The 22,742-nt window shown below is 41.4% G+C and overlaps 2 protein-coding genes across 5 annotated transcripts; one reads left to right on the forward strand and one right to left on the reverse strand.

The window, feature by feature from the left end:
- Positions 4,836 to 5,346, forward strand: LOC110430356. The gene has a single exon (XM_021447958.1). The coding sequence runs from the start codon at positions 4,915 to 4,917 to the stop codon at positions 5,191 to 5,193; it is 279 nt and encodes a 92-aa protein (XP_021303633.1). The 5' UTR covers positions 4,836 to 4,914; the 3' UTR covers positions 5,194 to 5,346.
- On the reverse strand, positions 5,974 to 15,782 carry LOC8063055 (uncharacterized protein C18orf8). Of its 4 annotated transcripts, none has more exons than XM_021447948.1 (14): positions 15,439 to 15,782; positions 14,524 to 14,625; positions 13,905 to 13,982; positions 13,560 to 13,788; positions 13,210 to 13,469; positions 12,773 to 12,926; positions 8,907 to 9,016; positions 8,749 to 8,836; positions 8,362 to 8,673; positions 8,188 to 8,262; positions 7,537 to 8,087; positions 7,051 to 7,159; positions 6,438 to 6,617; positions 5,974 to 6,332 (listed from the first exon to the last, which is right to left on the reverse strand). In XM_021447948.1, the coding sequence occupies exons 4-14, from the start codon at positions 13,713 to 13,715 to the stop codon at positions 6,171 to 6,173; spliced, it is 2,157 nt and encodes a 718-aa protein (XP_021303623.1). In that variant the 5' UTR covers positions 13,716 to 13,788; positions 13,905 to 13,982; positions 14,524 to 14,625; positions 15,439 to 15,782; the 3' UTR covers positions 5,974 to 6,170. The 4 variants fall into 4 exon arrangements, with proteins under 4 accessions (XP_021303623.1, XP_002467289.1, XP_021303630.1 ...); XM_002467244.2 differs by having other exon boundaries at positions 13,560 to 13,806; XM_021447955.1 differs by lacking the exon at positions 14,524 to 14,625.

Raw genomic sequence — 22,742 nt, forward strand, 5'->3', positions numbered from 1 at the left:
CGTTTTCTGGCTCGTTCACTCCGTCAGCTAAAATACGCGACGAACGACACACGCGACGAACGACACAGACAACAGGCACAGATAAATAATCATATAAATTTAAATGAGCTCCAAAAATCATAAAATTAATATGGGAGGTAGATCATGATTTTAGATTAATTTAGGAAAAAAAATTATTAAAATCAGAGTTAGCATGTGGTATTTGTGAAATGGCCGGAATTTAATCATGCGAAAAAGGCTAACGGTGATTAAGAAATACATGCTTCACGAGATGAATTTTGGCTGGTAGTGCATGTTGCATGCATGCATGTACTATTTGGAGTTAATGCTTATGGCCCACACATGCATGGTTAGAGAGAAATTAGCAGGGGTCATTAGAGCTCTTCTGTATGTCATGGTTCTATTCGTGGAGTTCTTGGCAGTGAATCGGTACAGACAAATACAAGGAAAAATACAGGAAAATACTACAGAAAGACAGAGAAGAGCAAGAAGATGCTCATGAGCTGCTCACCTCGTCTTGCGACGACAGTCGAGCTCGGCTTGTGCGTATGGCCGTATACTGTATACGCGAAGTGAGAGCGAGTGAGTGAACGTGTTTCTCGGGTGGTGAGAGTGAGCAACCAAGAGTGCCTTTTTATAGGCCAGAGTGCTCAGCTCGTTGCCATTAAAAATGCTACTGTAGCGCATGGTCAGTGCCTAATTTGCATGCACGATGCATGCAAATGGACGGTGCCTAATCACCGTGTCCTTGCATGCAGGTGCATGCAAATGGACGGTGCATGCTCGTCCTGCGTGCATGCATGAGATATATATTCGTGTAGGTGCACTGCTATGTTTTCTTGCATGTAAGCTTGCTGGTACTTGCTGTTATTTGTGCGCAAAAAATAAATATGGATGCATTAGATGGAGATACTATAGAGCTCAAATTATTTTATAGTTTTTGAAATATATTTTGAAAATAATTTTTAATGCGAGTGATTTTTGAATGTGAATTTTTGGGATGTTACAGTACTCAATCTTGGTTCATGTATCTCGCTGGCTGTAAGACTCAAACATACATCTAGAAAGTCAAAACGTCTTATAATTTTTTATGGTAGTCCCTCAACTATTACTTTAGGCTCGATTTCGTCCCTGAACTTTTAAAACGACTGTTTTTAGTCCTCAAAGTATATTTTTAGATTTAGTTTTATCCTAGAACTATGGAGATGGTCGTTTTAGTCCTCAAACTTTGTATTCTAAGCTCAATTTCATTTTAAAATTATTAAAGTGTATTTTGTTCTTTAAACTTTTATTTTTTAACTCAACTTTCTACATTGCACGTGAAACGCTGCACTATTGTGCATCATTAGCTCTAACCATAGTTATTTGAACCGGACCGGACCGGCGGTTGGACCGGTAAAAGACCGAACCAGAGTCTAAACCGTTCCGGTTCACTTAAAAGATCGTTCATGTAATCGAACCGCTATAAACCGGTTGAACCGTCCGGTTTTTCATTGAACCGGTGAACCGGCCGGTTTTACGTGAACCGCTCCGGTCTGTAATTCACGTGTACTGTAGTCTTGTTGGCAGCTGTGCAGCGTGCGTGGTTTGTCTTCGTTGGTGGAGTGGAGTGCATGCACAGATGCACATCTTTAAAAGACGAAATTTGCACCATTGAATTTGGCCTCTCATCGTGCCACGTCTCCAGCTCCTTAACCTGCCACGCGTCCTTCAAAACTTCGAGTACTCACGATCGTATAGTCCTGTACCATTCCAGAGAGTTCATCCTCATACTGCGAATTAGCTTCTCCTGCTGTCATTAAATATATATATAATGATTATTTATATACGAGACGAATCTTTTAAATCTAATAATAAGATAATAATTATCAATTACAAACGAAGTGCTAAAGTAGTATTTTGCAAAAAATTTCACCAACTAAACAGCCTTGAGGCCTTGTTTAGTTATACTCAAAATCTAAAAACTTTTTCAAGATTTCCCATCACAGCATATGCATAGAGCATTAAATATAGATTAAAAAATAATTAATTATATAATTTATTTGTAATTTATTAGACGAATCTTTTAAGCTTAATTAATCTATGGTTAGATAATAATTACCAAATATAAACAAAAGTGCTACGATACCCACCTCCAAAAAGTTTTTGAATATAAACACTGCCTGAGTTTGCGGCCGCCATCTCCTCATCATTGTGGGCACCAATTGTATGGAAAATGGTGGAGAGGCGGTTGCTCTTCTGAGAATACGCTCTATTTTGTAGTTTAAACTTCCAATAGCCATATGAGTCCTCGAGTACAAACTAGGTAAATGACGGTGAATCGTCTGCCACAGGCTCATTTCGATCTTACAATATGAATCGTGCTTCCGGCTCACTCTAATTAGCAACGGAAAGTGTGCTCACAAGTAGCAAAAATGGTGGCTTCAGATTCACCATAACAAACAAGTCAACAATCTAACCGGTCCAGGGAGGCACGTCTTAGAACGTAGGAGATGTGCATTGGGCACATGCTAGAGCCGTCGAGCCTGACACCCATGTCCCAGTTTTGCTCTCTCAATATTTCCGGATCATAGCTTGTGAATGGCATCTATGTCAATTTTGTACGGATGGACCATAGACTCTTCAGTCCTCACCATTGGCTTCTCCGAGCTTCCACGCTACAAGTCGAATCAGTCTATCACATTGACCCTATACAATTATGCTTTATATGGTGATGAACAATGAATTGGTAATGGAGTATCACAATTTAGTAAAAAAAAAACTGTCTACCTTATCAACGAAAAAAGATTCCATACATCAAACTGGAAAATATACCTATTAGACTGATACAGATAAATGATGAGATTAGGCGAGCTAAGTAATGTACCTATCTTTAACCATTATATATTTTTGTTCTTCCTTGAATTGATTCTCCAGATAGATTGTATATTATATACATTTCAGATAACATTCATGAGCGTTTGAATTTGACATATGTTTCTTATCCATTGGATGCATAAGCGGCCTCTGATCTTTATCTATAATTTTTCTCTAGCAAAACAGAGTATATGATCTCCATTATACCGCCTACTTTTTATTGTTAATAGAACCAATTAATACTACATAGTTGGACCATAAAACTGGCTTGATGACCAGATCCACGTCTTTATCTACAATTTTTCTCTAGCAAAACAGAGTATATGATCTCCATTATACCGGCTGCTTACTTTTTATTGTTGATAGAACCAATTAATACTACATAGTTGGACCATAAAACTGGCTTGATGACCAGATCCACGGTGAGCGCGGCTTTTGATGACCAGATCTACGGTGAGTGCGGCTTTCTAGTGCCACCGATGGGCCCACCTGGCTACTGATCTTGGAATTGAATGTGGTAGCGTGGCTCCTGCCTGTGAGTCTGTGACCCTCCGCTCATTTTTTTAAAGTTCTGACGTCACCTTCTTAGTGACTTTTAAATTTCAAAATTTTATAACTTTTTCAAATGAGCTCTAAATCAGACAAATAATATATCTATTTTGATTATCTCAACAAGCTCTTTGCAATGGTGCACTTTATTTTATCATATGAGGCATTAGTGAATATTTGAATTACTAGTCTAGTCATTTTCGCATAATTTTGTAGGTGCTCAATATATTATGTGTTTCATAGACATGTTTTACATATATATGATAGAACAACCCTAGAGCACCAATACCTTGGAGTACTGTTGCGTACTTGTGGCTAGATTAGTGGGAATTTGTATATATGATCAGGTATATGTTGCTAATTTTTTGTTATGTATATTATTAGATTACACTGGTTTGAAATATTTATGTGATCAAGTATATGTTGCTAATTATTGTATTTATAGTCTATTAATTATATTATATATATATACCGGTTCAATGTATTTGTGACCGGTTCAATTTAACCGGTTCAAAACAATTGGACCGGCGGTTCAACCGGTTCTAAACGGTTGGACCAGTGAACCAGTGAACCGATAGCCTTGCCGGTTCGATCTCCGGTCCGGTCCTAATAACTATGGCTCTAACACCACAGTATTTGAAGATAGAAAAAAATATTTATCCGAAAACTCTTTCCTGGCCATTGATAATTCCAAGAAGTTACTTTTAGTGTTACCTTATAATTATACCATTTATATATATCCAACTAAATTGATATTTGTGGGAGCAATTATAGTTACATCGAACCGCATTTATTCTTCAAGAATACATGAATATATTGAAACAATAGCAGATCTATAATTTTGATAATTTATGGATGAAATTATACTTAAAATATAAAGTCTTATTTTTGAATAAAAAAAATTGAGTTTAAAATAAAAAGTTAAATGCACTTTGATAATTTATGTGATGAAATTGAGCCTAAAATACAAAATTTAAGGACTAAAACAATTACTTTCATAGTTATAGGATAAGACTGAGCCTAAAACTAAAGTTTGAAGATCAAAATAACTTTTTTTAAAAATTTAAAGATAAAATTGAGCCTCGACTAATTGTCGAGGCACCAAAATGCTATTATGCTAATTTTTATCGACGGACTGCTTATTAGTTTTACATTTTTTTCTATTTTCACGCATACTTCGTACAATCTTTCTATAAGTAATAATATAGTATTTGAAAAAAAAAACTGATGAAATGGTAACGAAGCTTTGCGCCAGATTAAAAAAGAGGGCCACGGATAGCATGACACGTCGCGCTCGCCCCGCCGCCAGATGTCAAAGATCTAACTCAGCGGCGGCTGGCGTTTGGGTCCCATCCGCCGTCCGCGCGCATGTGGCAGGCTTATCCAAGCTCAGCCGGTGGCAGGTAAGCAGTGATATGATATAAATAAAAGACCAACACAACGGCAACTCGCGACTCACCGGAGCCTGAGACTGAGAGCAGAGGAGAGGAAGGTTGTCGTGAGGTTGCAATGGCGGACATAGCGCTGCTGGTGGTCGAGGAGTTGGAGCGGGGGACAAAGAGGGCAGCAGCACTGAGGCGGAGGAGCCGAGAACCGCCCGGCGGTGGTGGTGTTGCCTGCTGCCCTGCTTCCGCTTTCGCCTCCGGCTCCGATCCCAGGAAGCAGAGCGCTTGGGCGATGGCATCTGCACCTGCTGGGGTGGGCGTGCCGGTGCCGGTGCCGGGGACGGGGACGGAGACATCGGGGACAATGGGGCTGGCCGCCGCCGACGGCTTCTTCTCTGCTTAGCTTTCTCTCCTCTCCTCTTTCCATGTCAGCTTGTAAATTGTGTTTTTCTGTATGTGGTGGTGTTGAAACATGCGGTGACGGTGGCGTCTGCTGCTTGCATTGCATTGTCTGTTTTTCAACCACTATTTAATTATCCAAAACCTTCGGTGAAAACAAGTGTGACAATTTTTTTTGTGAGACTAAAATCCGGCTCCAACAGAAGTTGGAAATGAACCTCCAAATTTACGGGTGGCTGTCACAAACCACAGCGGTCAAGGAGTGCCAGCGTCTCACTGCCAAATTGGTCTTCACCACCGCCGCGGAGTCCAGCTTCAATTCGTCGTCAACAGCTGCGGCGATGCTGCTGCCCACCATATCCGTACCTCGCGCAAGTTACAGGCCCGGCGACGAGCACGCCACCTCCAAATAAAGAGGGCCGGAGATAACTGAGGCCTTGTTTAGTTCAGGAAAAAAATAATTTTTAGCTACTGTAGCACTTTTATTTTTATTTGATAAACATTGTCGAATCACGGACTAAACTCAAAAAATTCATCTCACAAATTATAGATAAACTGTGTAATTAATTTTTATTTTTATATATATTTAATGCTCCATACATACAACTAAATATTCAATGTGACCAAGAATTTTGAAAACTTTTTCGAACTAAACAAGGCCTGAGAGCAGGGGGATGCTCGAGTTCCAGACCAAAGGCCAAAGCGGTCGTTGGCTAGTAGGAGCATCACCCAGTGACGAGATGGATACTGCACGGTCGGCGAGCGACAACACGAAGCGGTCAGCTTAGCTTTAAACAAGACTCTTTTTTTTTTCCCTCGGTAATAAACGCTTTTTATTTATACAACAGTACTAGTTTTTTTAATTTCTGCAAGAGCAACCAAAAGAATTACAAATAAAACTATCCTCCGAGGCGACGTTGCTTGCTACAGAGAACGTGCTAATGCATTTCGGGGCAACAAGATTACACAAAACAAAGCTGCTCAAACCATTTCAGACAGGATATGCCGGTATCTGCCGAAGTCCGATGTGGTCTTGAAGCTCGGAGTGAACTCGCAGAAGAAGCTCAGCACTGCAGCCAGGTTGTGGGCGCTGTTCTTCGCCACGGCTTTCTCCAGGAACAGGGCAGGCTGCACGGTGATCACCTGGGCCAATCAACCCTCGCGTCAGTGTCAGTGATCGGATGCAACAAAACGTATTGATTGCAAGGTGAAAAGGGGAAAAGAGCAAATCAAAGCAAAGCCAAGGACCTTGTATTTTCTGGCATAGCGCAAGGCCTCCAAGTAGTACCCTTCTTGCAGCATCGCAGTCACGTAGTCGTGATGCAGGCCTCGCTCCCTCAGCATGTCCATGCCCAGCTTCCTTGTTGGCGGGTGCTGCAGACCCAGCTCCATGAGTTGCATTGCCAGTTCTTTACACGGTTCAAGAATCTGCAGGAAGTGGTTGATAGCCAAGGTGTGATTGGCCATATCCAATTCCAGAGTGCTCAATCAGAAAACACGCAAAGAGGCCTGATTCTACAGGATCCAGGTAAATCCTAAATGTACTTGTTATTTGAGGGGGAGAAGACAAATGCAAACTATGACATGGCAAAGCAATACCCTCATTTGGACAATAGAAATGGATTAGAAGACAAGTTGACACACTGCCCTAATTTAACGTACATGCAAATTAACTCTAAATAATGGTTGGAACCATTAGGAAACTACAAGGCACAAGCTAAGTGCTACGTTATACTTCAGAACCACTCGCAATCCAAAATATACAACCTAGCAAACAATTATTTCAGCATAGCGGTTGACAAAATGTACCTAGCGGACAACATAATCTTCATTAAGCATTGAGTAAGAACAATAAACTGACCTTGTTTGACACAAACAATGCTATTTCAGCATAACGATTGCTACGAGCTAGTAGTGTTGCCATCATCACATAAAGGTTGTGAGGAGCCTTGAGCCCAGACTTTGATACACTGCAAATAAGACAACATAGTATCTTTTATTCTCATCCTGTTTTGTCCTGAGAGCAGATAGACAACATCCACTACACAAAAACCAAATCATACGCCATAACAGAGAGAAATGAATTATAGATGATTTCACAGGAAACACCCATTGTCATCATGTTGGCCTGATAAAATGGAGTGAATGGTCATTGTATGGAAGCAACATGCCAATTGTGGCAGTGATATGACCAGATTCATTGTTCTTTGCTAACAGCACACCCCAGCATGCTAAATAAACAGCAAATATATGCAGAAAACAAAGTGTTGAATAAACAGCAAATGTATCATGAACTGGAATATTGGCATTCCTCAACAATTTAAGATATTAAATCAACAAGATTTACCTCCGTAGAAACTCCGTGATGACAGCAATAAGATATGCAGGGTCACCCATCATTTCATCTTCAACAAGTGTAAAGACAGACTGGAACATCTCAATTGGAGAAATTGCCACGGTTCCAGCATGTTGTCCATGTTGAGTCAATGTGCCTGAAGACAATGGTCGGCTAGCTTCACCTACAGCTTGATGTCTTTTGTCGACAACATCAGATCTATTGTCTGCAGAATCAGAAGATATACTGTCTATTGCATGCTCAACCCCTGAATTTGACTGTACAGATACATTCACAGCCCCACTTGCCTGGTCTGGGTTCACATCAGGTCTAACTGCTGTTCCAGGACTAGATTCCTGAGAAACCACATGGGAGCCCTCATTAGGTTGACTACCTGACTGCTGATTTTGCTCATGTGTCCGCCTAACCCCAGGAAAAGCTCCTCCCATTTTCATCAAACGTGTGTAGGAATCAAGAACAATATCCATTGCCTTAGCAACTGTGGGCACTGACCTCCTTTCCAGGATGATTGTCCGAACAATAGCAAGGCATAGAGTCTTAACCTGATTCATAACAATTAACAGGAATTGGTACCGTAATGGTGATAGTTGGCAAAATTGAACACCCAATTTGCTTATCGGCAAAGTAGTAAAATAAAATTACCATGCTTGGGTCAGACTTTCGTCTCTGAAGGAATTCCAAAATTGAAGGAGCATCAGAGCTACTAGCAGCAATAGCCTGTAATTCAAGATAAGCATGTTAAAGCAAAAATGTATTCACAATGAAAAAGGAGTGATACTACAAAAGATTGACAAATGACAATTAGTAACTTCTTACCTCCAGGTCTAAATGGAGCTTCCATAAGAGCCCATTCTCAGCATCACAGATGAGGTCCGGAATGAGAAAGTTCCAACCTTCTCCATAGATGGTTCCACCATATGCACTAGACTGGCTATCTGCAGTCTGAGATACTTGTCTACTATTGATGGGCAGCCCTCTCACTAGTAGTGGAAGTGGCGCAGAAACTGGGGCATAAGAATCCAGGGACACATCATAAAGTATGACTACTTTTGCATCTATTTGGTGAACCATAATTATGTTGTCAACGGCACTAACTGCAATTCTGCTTGAGTATGTCGGCAGAGTACACTGGAATTAAAAGTTACGAGTTAGGAGACAAACATTGCTTCTAAAAAAGGAAGGGAAATTAGTTGTAGTTCAAACCTGCTGTACAACAGCATCACGGTAAAAGCGATATAGATTCAATGACATACTAACTCTGTCAAGCTGCAAGCAATAAATCCTACCGTAGCTGTCAAGTTTGAGAAAAAGTCAGTGTAAATGTTGGTCCAAAAGAGATGAGCAAGAGTGAGAGAGCATACACTGTTACAATGTGAACATCATCTGCAGCTAGAACAGGCTTGTTGTTTGCTTCACTTTTAGACATCATCATCTCAAACTTCGGTATTTTGACAATCCCACCAGCAGAAAACTGAAAGGAAGTAAAGTTTAAAACCTCAGCACACAACTAAAACAAAAACAAAGTTTCTATTCAGATGTTAAATACTTGAATAAAGAGAACTCGAGAAATACTCTTGCTGCAATTATGTATTCAATCTGAATAAATGTCAGGACTCAAAAGAAAAGCGAGAAAACAAGTCACAGCTGCAAATATGATTGTGGTACGAAATGTTTGACAGGTTCAAAGTTGTGTATGCACAAAAAACTCAGCACAAGGTTGAGTTAAAAAAATAGGGACAGTGAGCAAATAGTATATTGAGTCAATGTGCATCAGGGTTATTTAAAAGCCACTCGACTTCACACGCACTAGAGAATTCTGGGACTCGTGGCTTCGTGCCGTGGCGACACATAGCCTCTGGCAATTTAACAGAAAAGCTCTCCATTTGTTTGAAAATTAACCCGCAGTCCGTTATACTCTCCTTTCTCTCTATCTTCCCCAGCGGCCGATGCCCTCGTGTCCGCCCGCGTCTCCTGGATCGCCGCCGTCGCTCCTTCCCGGCCGTTTTTCCGCACACGATAGGTAGATTCGTCCCTCCCTCTCCGCGGTTCTCACTCCTTCCCATCTCCTTTTTTTCACTTCTTTGTATTTTCATTCCACCTCTCTCCAGATCTGGGAACTTGGGAGGCGACTTGTGTGCAACCAACGAGCTCAAGCACGGTGGCAGCCTGGGGAGAGGACAAGCCTTCGATGCATCCATGTCGAATTGCTTGGAGGTGCCATTTGCTCACGAGGATCTCGACGCCCACGAGATCTGGATAAGGAGCCAACCCCAGCTTCAGCCTTCCTTGTCGTGGTCCTCGAAGGGGGCAGGCACAATCGAGCGCTTGAGCGGATGAGCAGACACAGGTGCACAGCACGGAGGCAGGGCATGGCGCCAGCCTACGCACCTTGCTGCCTCGCCTCGTCCACCACCCTAGCTCCGGTCTCCTCCCTTGATCTGTGGAGAGCGACATCACCAACTCTATATCTGGTAAGCTTGCTGCTGTGCTGCTCGAGATCTATTAGAAACCCATGCAGATTGACAACGCTTGCATATGTAATCTGCGGGGAGGATGGAAACTAAGAAGAATTACGCTTTCTATTTTTGTTTCATGCAGGGCTCGTGTGAGTGAGAGCATGCCATGGTGTATAAGGACGGTGACGCTGACTGGGAGCACACTATGATGTATGAGGACGGTGACTGGATGCTGCTGAGGTGCCGTGGAGTAAGCACCCTTGCTGAGCTGCACTTGCCTTGTATATTGGAGGATTGGAGTAAAAATGATAGGCAAATGCACATGTTTGTTTTGCAGGATGTTCATCACTGGCATGCAAGAGGATGAAGGTGATAGATTGTGCCAATCTGGATGGTTGAACTCTGAGGCATGACACGCCATCAGGATCAAAATGGCAAGTGAGGGGGTGGTGTTTAGAAATATGTTGTTATTACTCCTCATGTGGTTGCTCAGAATCAGGAACCAGCTTTAGTTTTTAGAACTATGTTCTTTTCCTATGTTAAATAAGAACCAAATATTTTTGTCTTTAAGGGCATGTATCACCACTACATTGATAAAGAATAAACTGAACTGAGTTATGCTTTGAAAAAAGGAGAGGAGCACTATACATGGCAGTAGCATTGATCCTCATATCAAAGCTATAATATCAAAAAAAAAAATCATAACAGGAACACTAGCATGCAAAGGTACATTAGGTTTGGATACTCTAATTGCAATATTCCTCTTGGTCTTTTAGATCTTGTTCAATATCATTGTCTGTAGTGATCAAAATTGGATCAATGGTTTTTATTGCAATGTTTTTATTACAGTAGTATGTCATATATTCATCTCATGCTAACTGAATTTCAGAGTTGCCATTTATTCAACAGGGTGAGTGTTAATATTAGGTGTACCTGCTGCTCCTAAATTGAATAGCCATCCACTTAGTAGTAAAATTTACTATGCTTTCCAAGTTGTATTGATGGTTAACAACGAAGTAGTGTCTTTCTAAAATGGAAGAAAGTCTAAGATGTAGATGATAGGCACGGTTTATTGGCTGCAGAGTTGTATCTATGTATCAATTTTGAAACAATTTAGGAGAGCACTTTCAAAAGATAACATTATATTTTTAGGTAATCTTTCATCTGAAAAACAATCTCATGTGTCTTCCCTAGCAATGTAATTGTTGCATATGCTTTTGGCTACAAACTGCAACACTAGAGCCTATAGTTTTGTTCCCTAGCCTTGCATTGATCCTTTGTATGGTCAACAATAAACAGAGTTGTTGTCGTCGTCACTGTTATGGGCATTGAATTTAAGTGGTTAAGTGAGCATCATTTTAATTCTACTCGCTTTGCTAATACAAATCAATTTCAAGCATTGTTAGCTTTAAGACATAAAACACGTAGTGGATTCTTGCTATGTTTTTTGTTTTAGGAAAACATTGCACATCTGGCCAGAGTAGATTCGTATGCTATCGTTATTATTTTTTGCCCAACTCATTTATTGCCATGATGCCACTGGCAGCACTGACGTGGCATTGCAGATGCTAGATGGCATGGCAAGGTTGTCAAGAAGGATGCCGTCACCGTGATGCAAGATGTCATTAGGCCAGCCAAGGCCTTTGGGGACCTGTTGAGGAAGTGCTTGAGCAATTTGAAGCTACATGGCAAACTATACAGCCTCCTACTGGTGGTCTTCAATTATAGTCTGAAAATAGAGATACATTCCCTCCAAGAGATGGATTATGAAATGTTGTTAGAAAATAGGGGCGCAAATCAGAACTGGCTATTTTATATGTTTGTTTTATTATGGACTTCTGTGCATCTGCTTAGGAGTCCAACACTTAGTCATCTAATAATGTTCTGCTTAGGATTGCAGGAGAAGGAAGCCGCTGGATCACCAAATGTAGTAGTTGATGGCATGCTGAATGTGCATCCCAACAGTCCCAAACATGTTAATTAATGTGATTTGGTTGGTTATATAGTATATTTGCACTTATTTTTTGTTGTTTCTGGACTTCCAGTGACAACTATATTGCCACTTAAATCCATAGTGTTGCTGCCTGATGCAAAAAACTTTAAAGATGATGTTCATGCTTTAATTTATCTTTGACAGTGTAAGAACTTTTTTGCACCTAAAAGGATCTAATTTTGGCTAAATATTTATTTGATATAAATTTAACCAAATAGTCCAGGTAGGGCGCCCAAAGGGCGCCTGATGTTCTAGTCTCATGAATTTGGGACAAGATTCTACAACCTTATTCACACATATGCATTTGCTTTCACCCTATATTTTACCTAGAACATACTCCCTCCCAAATTATAAGACGTTTTGGCCTTTCTAGATACATATCTTTTGCTATGCACTTAGATATACACTATTGTCTAGATACATAGTAAAAGCAATGTATCTAGAAAAGCCAAAACGTCTTATAATTTGAAAAGGAGGGAGTACAAGCCCAAGCAAAATTCTTAACAGTGACTCGAAAGCTTAGCTTCCTTCAATCTATAAGTTGTTCTATACAAATAATCAATATAAATTTACTCCGAAAGAAAAATGGCCTGCTGAAAGAACATATCAATCTGTTCACATAGAAGTTGAAATTTTTCTCAACTGGGGATTTGCCTTATAGCCAGGATAGCTACAGCATCAGCAAGCATGTGACTGGGGTTTTGCCATGTCCCGGAACAGAAAAATGAAGTCTTTACTTAAGAGTTTCAATGATTTTGTCTCAAGCGGGTGACATTACCTGATAGCCAGTAAACATCGTGCATTGCATTCCAGAAGCAAGAAGAATCAGCCTACTTTCATGTGTGTAAAGATACCAGCTCACATTGAATTTCTTTGATTCCACCAAGTGAAACGCATGGGACTGAGGCTCATAGGCAAGAAGATCAAGACCACTGCAACAGAAACTTACTGCATAAATAGCTTAAGAATATGCTTGCTTCCTTTTAACGTAGAAATAAATTAGGAAAGAACTTGACATTATATTACACTTAAGCTGATGATATATTTTAGGGAAAAAGTTGATAATATAATTTGAACATAAATAATAGAATGGCTTATTTGTCTAACTGATGATAAACAGCTTATACTTACATCCTTGATCCTTCTATATGGCAATGGAATTAATTTTAGACAATGTCTGTTCCTGAAGTTGTAGCTGTAACAAGTTGCACATACCTTGTTTTTACAAGTATAACATCACATGTTGGGCAATCTGTCCAGAAAAAGCCCAGTATAGTTTCTGAATCAGCTCTGCACTTTTTGCTACAAGTCTCCCCTGTTTCCCTATTTCTAAACTCAATTTCATGTCTGGATCGTTGAATCCCAATCGCTTTATGATCCAGCGAATATCGAACTGACAAGACAGGTCCTTCATTAACTGGATCAGAGTTTGGAGGTCCAGATGGAGTAGATAGTGTTGTTTTCCAGTACAATATCTGCAGTAATTAGACAGGTTAACTTTAGCAATAATAACTATATTTCTCGAAACAAATAGAAAATCATCAGCTGATTAAATGCTCATATACCCGATCAGCAGTTGGAGCTATAAGGAACTTATTTGCATCATCATAGAACAGACCCCGAATGTCTGGTATGTCACATCGCAGCGGAGGATGCTGAACATAAGCATGAGACAGCGCCCCAGGTGTGCCCAAGCCCCCTTGTATCTGATTGCCCAGCATTTTTTTGTCTCTTGTGTGCTTAGGCTCTACTGATTGTTTAGCCAAGCAATTGAGGTTCTACTTATTAAAATGACTGAAAATAGAAAGGGACCTGCAATCAGCATGGTGCAGTTTTAACATTACATAATAACAAAGCACCACAATACAAGTATTTTCTTTTGGTTTAAAAGTAAGGACTCGGACTCTCACCTGAAATCCACAGCAATTACCAAAAGAGACCAGTATCAAACTTCCTATAAATATGGAGCCTCAAGCCTTGTTCTTAACCTTTCAAGACAGAAGAGAGAGCACTATTACAAAGTTGATAGTTTAAAGACAAGTAGACAATGAAACAATTAATATTTCAGACTTTCCAGAGAATAACATAAATATACATGTTTCATCTTTAAAAAAGGTACTCAACCAATGAACCACAACACTGAAGGGTAAAGGCGACAGATTAGAGAACATGAGATATGGTCTATATAGACTAAAAACCGTTTGACCTTGGTGTATAAATTGTTTTATTATACCACTAAGATTTAATTGGACAAATTCCTAATGAAGCAATATCTCCAAGCCAAGCCACTTCGTCTGTCGCAGTGATAACAATTCGTGCAAGTGAACTAAACCTCAACAGTATGGTGTTCTTAAGTATATACCTTCATTTCTAAAGGGCATAGACAACAGGAGATTAATTTAGGATTCGAGGCCGTCCAGTGCCAAGGATAATGGCCCCTTACATACAAATTGGAGACACAAGTATATGCACCTAGCTTTAAGATTGAATTCGAGCCTATATATACTTGTTTATGGCACAAGAAATTACCACAGTCTGCATGCATGCTCTGAGTGCTAGAAACTCCTTAGAACACATATGATGTTCAATCTCAGGAACCTTGGCTGCTATGCATCTTCCATAATCTTTTGCCTACAGTAGATAGCAAACAAGAACAAGCACAACATAAGTAGAGCAAAGGCCAGTCAAGGTGGCACTAGATTTTTCGGGAACATGTATTCTTCGTAAAAGCATGCAGCCATAGGTGACAAATTTTAGGTATCTGTCACTCAAACATGGAAGTGTAACATGCTTCAATGCTTAAAAGCCTGACATGCGTTAGTTAGAATGTTTTCCTAGTCTTCACATTTTTCAGATTGAGCCGCTTAATTGGTTAACATTGCACAAATATCTATAACAAATAAGGCTGTATTCCCAAGATAAGACACCTGGCCATTGGCCACTGCAATAAGAAATAACTGATGCCTGCAGCTACTCTCAGTTGTGCTTGGATTGGCACTGGGCTCCGGCATCTTTACTTAAGGACAATTGGATGCTTAACTAACACCGAAGAGGAATGACAAGGAAACTAGTATTATGGCGAAGAACAGCTAGCAAACATCTAGGAGCACTCTAGGAGTTTGGGTAGAAAATCCAGTAAATCTACAATGCAGTTCGCAGCAGGACCAAACAGACTAGTAGACCCAAAGCCACGCAACTCCGCAAATCTACCAACACCGGAATACCGGACCGCACGAGCAACGAACGGCCAGCCACAAATGACAAATCACAAAGTCAATCGATCCATGCCCGCACCGACTAGTCGGCGCTCCATAAGCCCCAGTAGATTAGTGGTGCTAGCACTCCACTCATCACCCGGGTGGAGCACCTAGCAGAACGAATCACGAGTCGTCGCTAATTAAACCATATACAGCAGGGAGGGTTCCCCGAGAGAGGAGACGGCACCTGGGACGCGCAGACGGCGAGGATCCGGACCAGCGCGGGGGAGGAGGCTGCCGGCTTCCGCTCCTTCATCCGTGTCCTGCCCGGTACTCAGGCCGCCATGCCCTACGCAGACCACACCAGAGGAGACGCAACCGTGGAAGAGCAGCGAAATTCGAGGGGGGGCGTTCGCCGACCAGGAGGCAGGAGGTGGGGACTGGAGCTGAGGCCAAAACAGGGCTCAAGCGCGATCAGCACTTCAGCAGGTTTGGTGATGCGAGTTCGTGCCGCCGCTCGCCGGTGTACCGGAGGCTGGGGAGGCTGGGGTACGAGTACGACGGTTGCGGTTGGGCTTGGTCGAACCAGGGGACCTAGCCCTGCCCTGTGCATGGTCCGGTACTCCGGGGTCAAACCAATGAACCTGTGAAAACAAAATGTTCGTTTTAAGATTTTTTTTGACAGGGTTTTCATTTATCAACACACTTATATCTTATCAAAAGCTTTGCCAAACATGTCTTGTAAAAATGGCTCGTCAAGTTAAAATCAAACAAAAATAGTGAAATTTTTGTCCTAAAAGCCAAAGCCAAAAAATGTAGTTTTCCTTATCTTGCCATTTTTTTAAAAAAAAACTAAAGCCCCATAAAGGACATAAATTATCTCTCTTGAAAGTTGTTTCCAAGTTGGCTGCATCTTTTTTTAATAAAAAAAAGGAGTAAACACCTGATAAGGCCTCTAGACAATGAAAAATGCCTCTGAGTTTCTAAAAACTTAGATAAACACATAGAGATAAATTAGGATTTGAGATACCTAAATAAAATATTTAGAGCTTATGAAGATATCCCTGAAAACATCCAAAATTAGATTTACCTCTATAAAAAATGGGAAAGCGTATCTGTAAAATATGGAAAAAAAATCCATACTTTTTAATTGATGTTTAAACAAACTTCAAATCACAACAAAAATATGAGGTGAAACTAGCAAGAATGCAACATACATTCAATGTTGAATGATTTTAGGCCTATTGCATCTCATGTTTTTATTGTGGAATGTTTTAAAACGCATTTAGATAGGTTATAATGTTTCAAAATTTTCTAGATTTTCCTGACTATTTTCCTATATTCTCTATCTAAATCAAAATTTTAGAAGCTTCTAAAGATAATTTCAAGAGGTATAAATAATTTATTTTGATTTTTATTATCTCGATCTATCTCTAGAACTTTTCTAGCTTAAAGGCAATTTTCTTGGCATAAAACCTTATCATGTATTTACTGGTTTTTTAAAACAAAAAAAGATGAAACCGCCTTGAAAACTTCTAACTGGAGCAAAGAGGTAATGTAAACGGTTTCAAGAATTTAGGGGTAAGATTTTGGCTTTGAAGTTTGAAGAGAAAAATAAAAAACCTAGGATAGAGCTCATGTACAACCAAGTGAGGGTTGGGTTTGGATCTGGGTTGTAATTTGTAAACCAACCTACAATAGGGCAAGAATCCTTAAGGCCTTGTTTAGTTCACTCAAAAACTAAAATTTTTTCAAGATTCTCTATCACATCGAATCTTACAGCACATGCATGAAACATTAAATATAGATAAGAACAAAAACTAATTACATAGTTTACCTGTAAACCGCGAGACAAATCTTTAAGCCTAGTTACTCTATAATTGTACAGTGTTTATTAAATAAAAACAAAAATGCTATAGTGTCAAAATCCAAAAACCTTTTGGATCGAAATAAGGCCTAAATCCCAAAGACGGTTGTATCGCCCATTCGCACCCACAAAAGGTGGTGCACTGCCGCATATGCATTTGATGGAAAATGCAACTAGTCAATTAGAAGCCAATATGTATGATACTTTTTTTGTTCAATTATCAAACTAGATGTCCAATTTGATTGCAGAAGGTTATTTATTTTAAGCATCATGCTTATTTTAAAAGAGGCATATGGAATTATGACAAGTACACCTAAGCATGAAAGCATAATGAATGTTTATTTAAACTGAGATATAAAGAAAACGAGTATAGGAATTGTGAACCAAAGAGCTAAAGCGATAGAAATTTATCTCAAATTTTAGATTGCCGAAGAATTGTAACACTTAGGCCTTGTTTACTTCCACCTTAAAACCCAAAATTTTTCAAGATTCCCCGTCACATCGAATCTGTAGACGCATGCATGGAGTATTAAATATAAACGAAAATAAAAACTAATTGCACAGTTTGGTCGAAATTTACGAGACGAATCTTTTGATCCTAGTTAGTTCATGGTTGGACAATAATTACCACAAACAAACAAAAGTGCTACATTGTTATGAAATTTTTCGGGTGAGGAACTAAACACAACCTTAAGGTACATGATGAAGGTGTTGGTGTCCTTCGTTCACCTAGAAACTTCAGCAAGATGTATATCAAGACCAAAGCTTAGAAATGAACTCAAGAGAGATGGCAACAAACAAATTGTCAATAATTGCAAGCAATGACAATAAGAATAATAATAAGCACGTGAGACACGAGAATTTATCCTGAGGTTTGGCTAGACCACTAAAGAGTGCCTGTCCTTATTGTTGAGGTGACCACAAAAATCAAAGTCATTTCACCACCTTGCCTCTCTCAAGTGGCTAGAAGTTTAGCTTGAGCTCTTCTAGGATAACACAAACCTCCTGGTGCTCACCACAAGATTAGGAGCTCCTAGACAACGCCTAGCCGGTAGGGATAAACCCAGTAACAAATGTGAATCCCATCGGCTTAGTGAAGAAATCAAATGCTCAAAGTGGATCTCAAGTTTTCTCACTACTCCCCTTCCTTGTTGTTGTATGTGTTGGAGACCTTGCTTCTTTTTGTTTTTTCTTTCTTCCTAAGATCTGATGCGCCAGACTACAAAGCTCAGGTGCTATTGTTTGTGCAATCGGATGCTCTCTAGTCATCGTTTATGTCTTTTCATACAATCTTCTTCCACTCGATGTCTTAGACTTCTTGCTTGTCATCTACGATCTTCATAGCAACTCCTCATCCTTGCTTAGGGTGTTGATCACATGATCAAAACCATCATGTCATCCAAGTATATCCTTACATGCATCCATATATAGAACTAAGACCTTATATATAGGGCACACATTAGTCCAATTAAGTAGGTTATCAATCAATCACTTAATGGCCCTTGCTAGGTGCCATTTTTCTTATAACACTAAACCTTGCATTGAAATTTGATCACTAAATGCACATTTGCACTGAACATAGATATGTGGACTATTCACTAAATAGAGTTATGCATGATCACGAAACACTAAACCCACTATGGAAGGAAAGTTGATCGGTGAAAACCAAACAACATTGAACATAAGCAAGATTAAATTTATTATTTTGCCAAACAGGAAGATGATATCACAAGCACATCATCACTTGATAACAAGAAGGAAGTTTTACTACTTGAGCAAGAAAACTCACTAGTTTTACACCTTTGTTAGTAAGAGTCACTTGAGAGAATCCAGGGCAACTATTCTACAAGGAGCCTTGATCCTCTAGCAAGAACTTACATGCATTCAAATTTGGTCATTTGTTAGATGAAGCAACTTGCATTTGGCAGAAGTTGGGCATACAAGTGGTGAACTTGGGTAGCACAGAACACTTCCCTAGGGTTTGGGCTATAGTGGTGCAAGTAGTGAACTTACGACAAACATGGATATGGTGGAGCCAAGGTTGAGACAAGAACAACTACACTTTGGTTGTCTGACGCTATGCAATCATCACCGTTGTTGAAGCCACAGGGCACTCGGTGGCACAGCGCAATGCTGCTCATGTGTGCTAGCTATGTGTGGGCGTCAGGGGTCAGAGTGGGTGATATGAGAGTAGTGGAGATACATCTTATTTAGAAATGTCTCTGATGTGATGCCCTCTTATAAGAGACGCAAGAACATTGTGACACATCTTTGATGAGTAGCGTTCTTAGGTCTGACCTAACAGGGACTAATATCCGAGATGACACATATTATCAAACTACATCTGTAATTTGACATTAGCGACATGATCTATTGACATTTCTTTGATGTAGTGTCTTCTTTGTACAATTTTGACATCGTAAGCCTTGCGTAGGAAAAAGAGAAACACAAAGACCGAATATCGATCAATGCAACGCGAATCCACATGATGCAAAATACCACACCATGCATCGACATCATCTAAATTGGTAACCATACCTAGATAGCTCAAAAGATGTTCAAACAATGTGTCGACACATACTAGGGATGCTCACGCTTGTGCTGGATTTGCTTTGACGGAGAGAGCCATGCTGAGACCTAGCTAGCCTTGCATAGAAAAAAATTGCAAAAAGAAGATCAATCAACATATTGCATACTGTGATTTGTTCTGGGGAAGCGCTAGCTCCCTCCATGGTCGGCTAGCCACCGCCGGCGGCCGCTGGCCGTCGTCGGCCACCCTCCTCCTCCACCCACCCCCCTCCTGCCTCCCACCTCCACCATCCCTCGTCCCCGCGGCTCCTTCACTCGGTCTCCGACCTGTTCCTCCCGACGATCGGAGTTCTTGCTGGTCCAACTTTGGTTGTTCCCTCGACGTCAGTTCCCCCCGCCCAGTTCTCTTCGTCGGAATGGGAGGCCTCTCGGATCTCTGCTTCGCTCCTAGTTTAGAATTTGAAAGAGTGGTGGATCGCCGTTTCAACTGCTCGGTGAGTCCTGCATCTCTCAGCTCCCCCTCTAATTTCCATCTACTCCTCAGCTTTGGCCGATCTGCCATTCGTCTGAATGAAGATTCAGTTGCTCTAATTCTTCAAGCCTGTTTGGGGGGGGGAGTTGCAAAGGACTTCAATGTTTGCCATCTTTCGGGTTAGATGTTCAAATTCACTGTTTCTTGCAAAAAAGTGGGTCTTATGGTTTACAAGCTTAATAATTTCTCCTGCAAATCTTATTCTCTCTTCTTTGCCCTGTGGCGAGAAGGGGGTCCAAATTGGAGAAAGCAGTTTGACCTGTTTTGCAAAGAACAAGAAGATGAGTGGTTTTTAATCGGTGCCAAAGGCAAAATAAGAAAAGGTCCAGCAGCCTCGGATAGAAAATCCTATGCTGACATTGTTCGATCTTCGTCTCGTCAATCTCTGTCTGTTTTCAGGAGACTATCCTATCCTTCGGATTACAACAGAAACTTTGAATCTTAAATTTTTCGTGGCCCTTCTCCCTTCTCGTCCTCCATTTCCGCTCCTGCTCCTAATCAAGAGCGTGTTCGTCGCTGGACCATCAAGGCTCCGCAAGATTCTTGGGAGCGTTCTCAGTCTTTGAAAACGGTCATAACTGCCAAGGCGCATTCCTCGGCTCGCCCACTTTCAAAATCTCCTCCGCTGCCTCTCCCTGGGCCGGCCCGTCCTGGTGGGAGCGATGGCCTTTGCCGCAGATGCCTTGGGCCTGGGCACTCAAGGAAGGAGTGCACCAATTTGGTAAGATGCCTGCTATGCTATAATTACGGGCATATCTCCCAGTCTTGTCTCTCCAAAATCCACGCTAAACGCCGTTACCGGGTGGTTTCCTGTTCGGAAGCTGGAGGGTCGCTGGGGAACGATTTATTTCCGAACACATCGCCTCCTCTCGTTCCTTCCGCCCCCTCTTTCCATTGTGCCTGCTCCAGTCTCCGAAAACCCCACTCCGCCCTCCATGGCGAATTGGCCATGCGATCCAGTACCGCACCTGCCTCCAGGATTCTCCATCCAAGAACCGCCCCTTCGCAATGGCATTCGCCATGAGGTCTTCGTCACAGGTTGCTACTCGCTCTTCATCGAAGACTTGGCGATCATCAAGCTACAGCCTCCAATGAGCGGGGATGACTTCGGCGAAGTCAAGACTGCACTCCGGTCATTCTTTCAGGATGTCCATCAGGTTCGCATCTCTGAGATCCAGCCCTCTGCTCTAGGTGATGCTTATGTCAGATTCAGAAGTGCATTAGACAGAGAAAGGTTCCTAGGTCCAGTTTTTCCATTGGGTAACTATGCCATGAGAGTTATCAAACATGATGAAGTGGATAATGCACGTAGCTTTGATCTTGATAGAGAAGCTTGGGTTACGCTAGTTGGTTTCCCAGAGGATCTTAAGGACTCTGTTAATATTGCTAAGGCTGTCTCTGGTTTTGGTATTTTGGTGCAATGGCATGAACCTGATAACCTAGCAAGAGTAGTTGCAAAGGTTTACCTGAATGATGATGCTAAAATCCCAGAATCTGTCAAAGTTAACGCTGGCTTACCCCAAAAGGGCAGATCTTGGACTGTCCCCTGCTACATTCTGAAAAGACAACAGGTATCAGAAGTGCAAGATGAGGAGGCTTTCATCAACTTTGGACCATTGCATCCTCTGCCGGCTCCCTCTCCTCACTGGATGGGGCCCGTCCCACCTGCTGACCCAAACACCACCCCCAGAGGATCCAACGTGGGACCTAGTGCCCACCCCTTTGGAAGTGATTCAGGTAATAGGTGGCAACAACGGCTTGCCCCAGTTGACGATGAAGGTATCAACCCGAGGGTTCTGACCTTGGCTGAGATTGCTAATGCTACCTCCAAGATCGTGTCAGAGAAGGGGATAGAGAATGTCGAGGCTCCTCTTAATGTTGTTCCTAAGATCAAGTCAGTGGTCATTGGCCCCTCCAAGGTGCAAGGCAATACACACACAAGTGATCCACTGATCCCTGTGATCCCATCTCTCATCAGGAAGATAATCTCTTATATACACAAGAATCCTCACTTCTAAATCTTTAAGAATGTCTCCAATCTTGTTGTTGATCATAATTCCCTAATCCCATCATACATATCGGACACACCATTGCTCATTCATCTAGCTTTCATCCTGTTTCCTCAGCTTGGTGACAATGCCCTAGAAAAGATAGCTTTGGAATATTCGGAAGATGAAGAAGCAGATGAGGAACCGGAGGAGGATCCAGAGATGACAGTCATGATGAACAAGGATGAGGACACAGTGATGGAGGAAAATGAAGACTCGGACATAGAGATGTTAGATGGCCCACCCCCTGGGTTCACAGCCACAAAGAAGAAAAAGACTCTCAAAGTCAAAGAAAAACTGGATGATGAGTTCCTGAGGCGCAGCAAGAGAGTCTCCCAGAAGCTCGGAGGATTTAAGAATGAAGAAAGTGCTAAAAAGCATAAAGAGGAGCAGAAAGGCAACAAAACTCCTAAGGAGGCTCAGAAGTACAAGAAAACCAAGGCTCCTAAGAAGGGGAAGAAACTAGAAGTTGGAGACAACGTCCTGGAAGAAGAGCCCACCCCCCTTGCTGTTATCCCGCCAGAGGGGGCTCCCCACCTCCCCAAACATGTACTCGAAGGCATTGGGGAGGGCTT

Source organism: Sorghum bicolor, chromosome 1 (assembly GCF_000003195.3).
Source record: "Sorghum bicolor cultivar BTx623 chromosome 1, Sorghum_bicolor_NCBIv3, whole genome shotgun sequence".
Lineage (NCBI taxonomy): Eukaryota > Viridiplantae > Streptophyta > Magnoliopsida > Poales > Poaceae > Sorghum > Sorghum bicolor.

What these genes read in the sequence shown, in the direction of transcription:
- LOC110430356 (XM_021447958.1), top strand. Translation starts at nt 4,915, where the DNA reads ATGGCGGACATAGCGCTGCTGGTGGTCGAGGAGTTGGAGCGGGGGACA.
- LOC8063055 (XM_021447955.1), bottom strand. Translation starts at nt 13,715, where the DNA reads ATGCTGGGCAATCAGATACAAGGGGGCTTGGGCACACCTGGGGCGCTG. An exon ending in GATGTTCACATTGTAACAGT is followed by an intron (nt 8,837 to 8,906) that starts GTATGCTCTCTC and finishes CAAACTTGACAG; the next exon opens with CTACGGTAGGATTTATTGCT. An exon ending in CATTGTTTGTGTCAAACAAG is followed by an intron (nt 6,618 to 7,050) that starts GTCAGTTTATTG and finishes CACTTCCTGCAG; the next exon opens with ATTCTTGAACCGTGTAAAGA.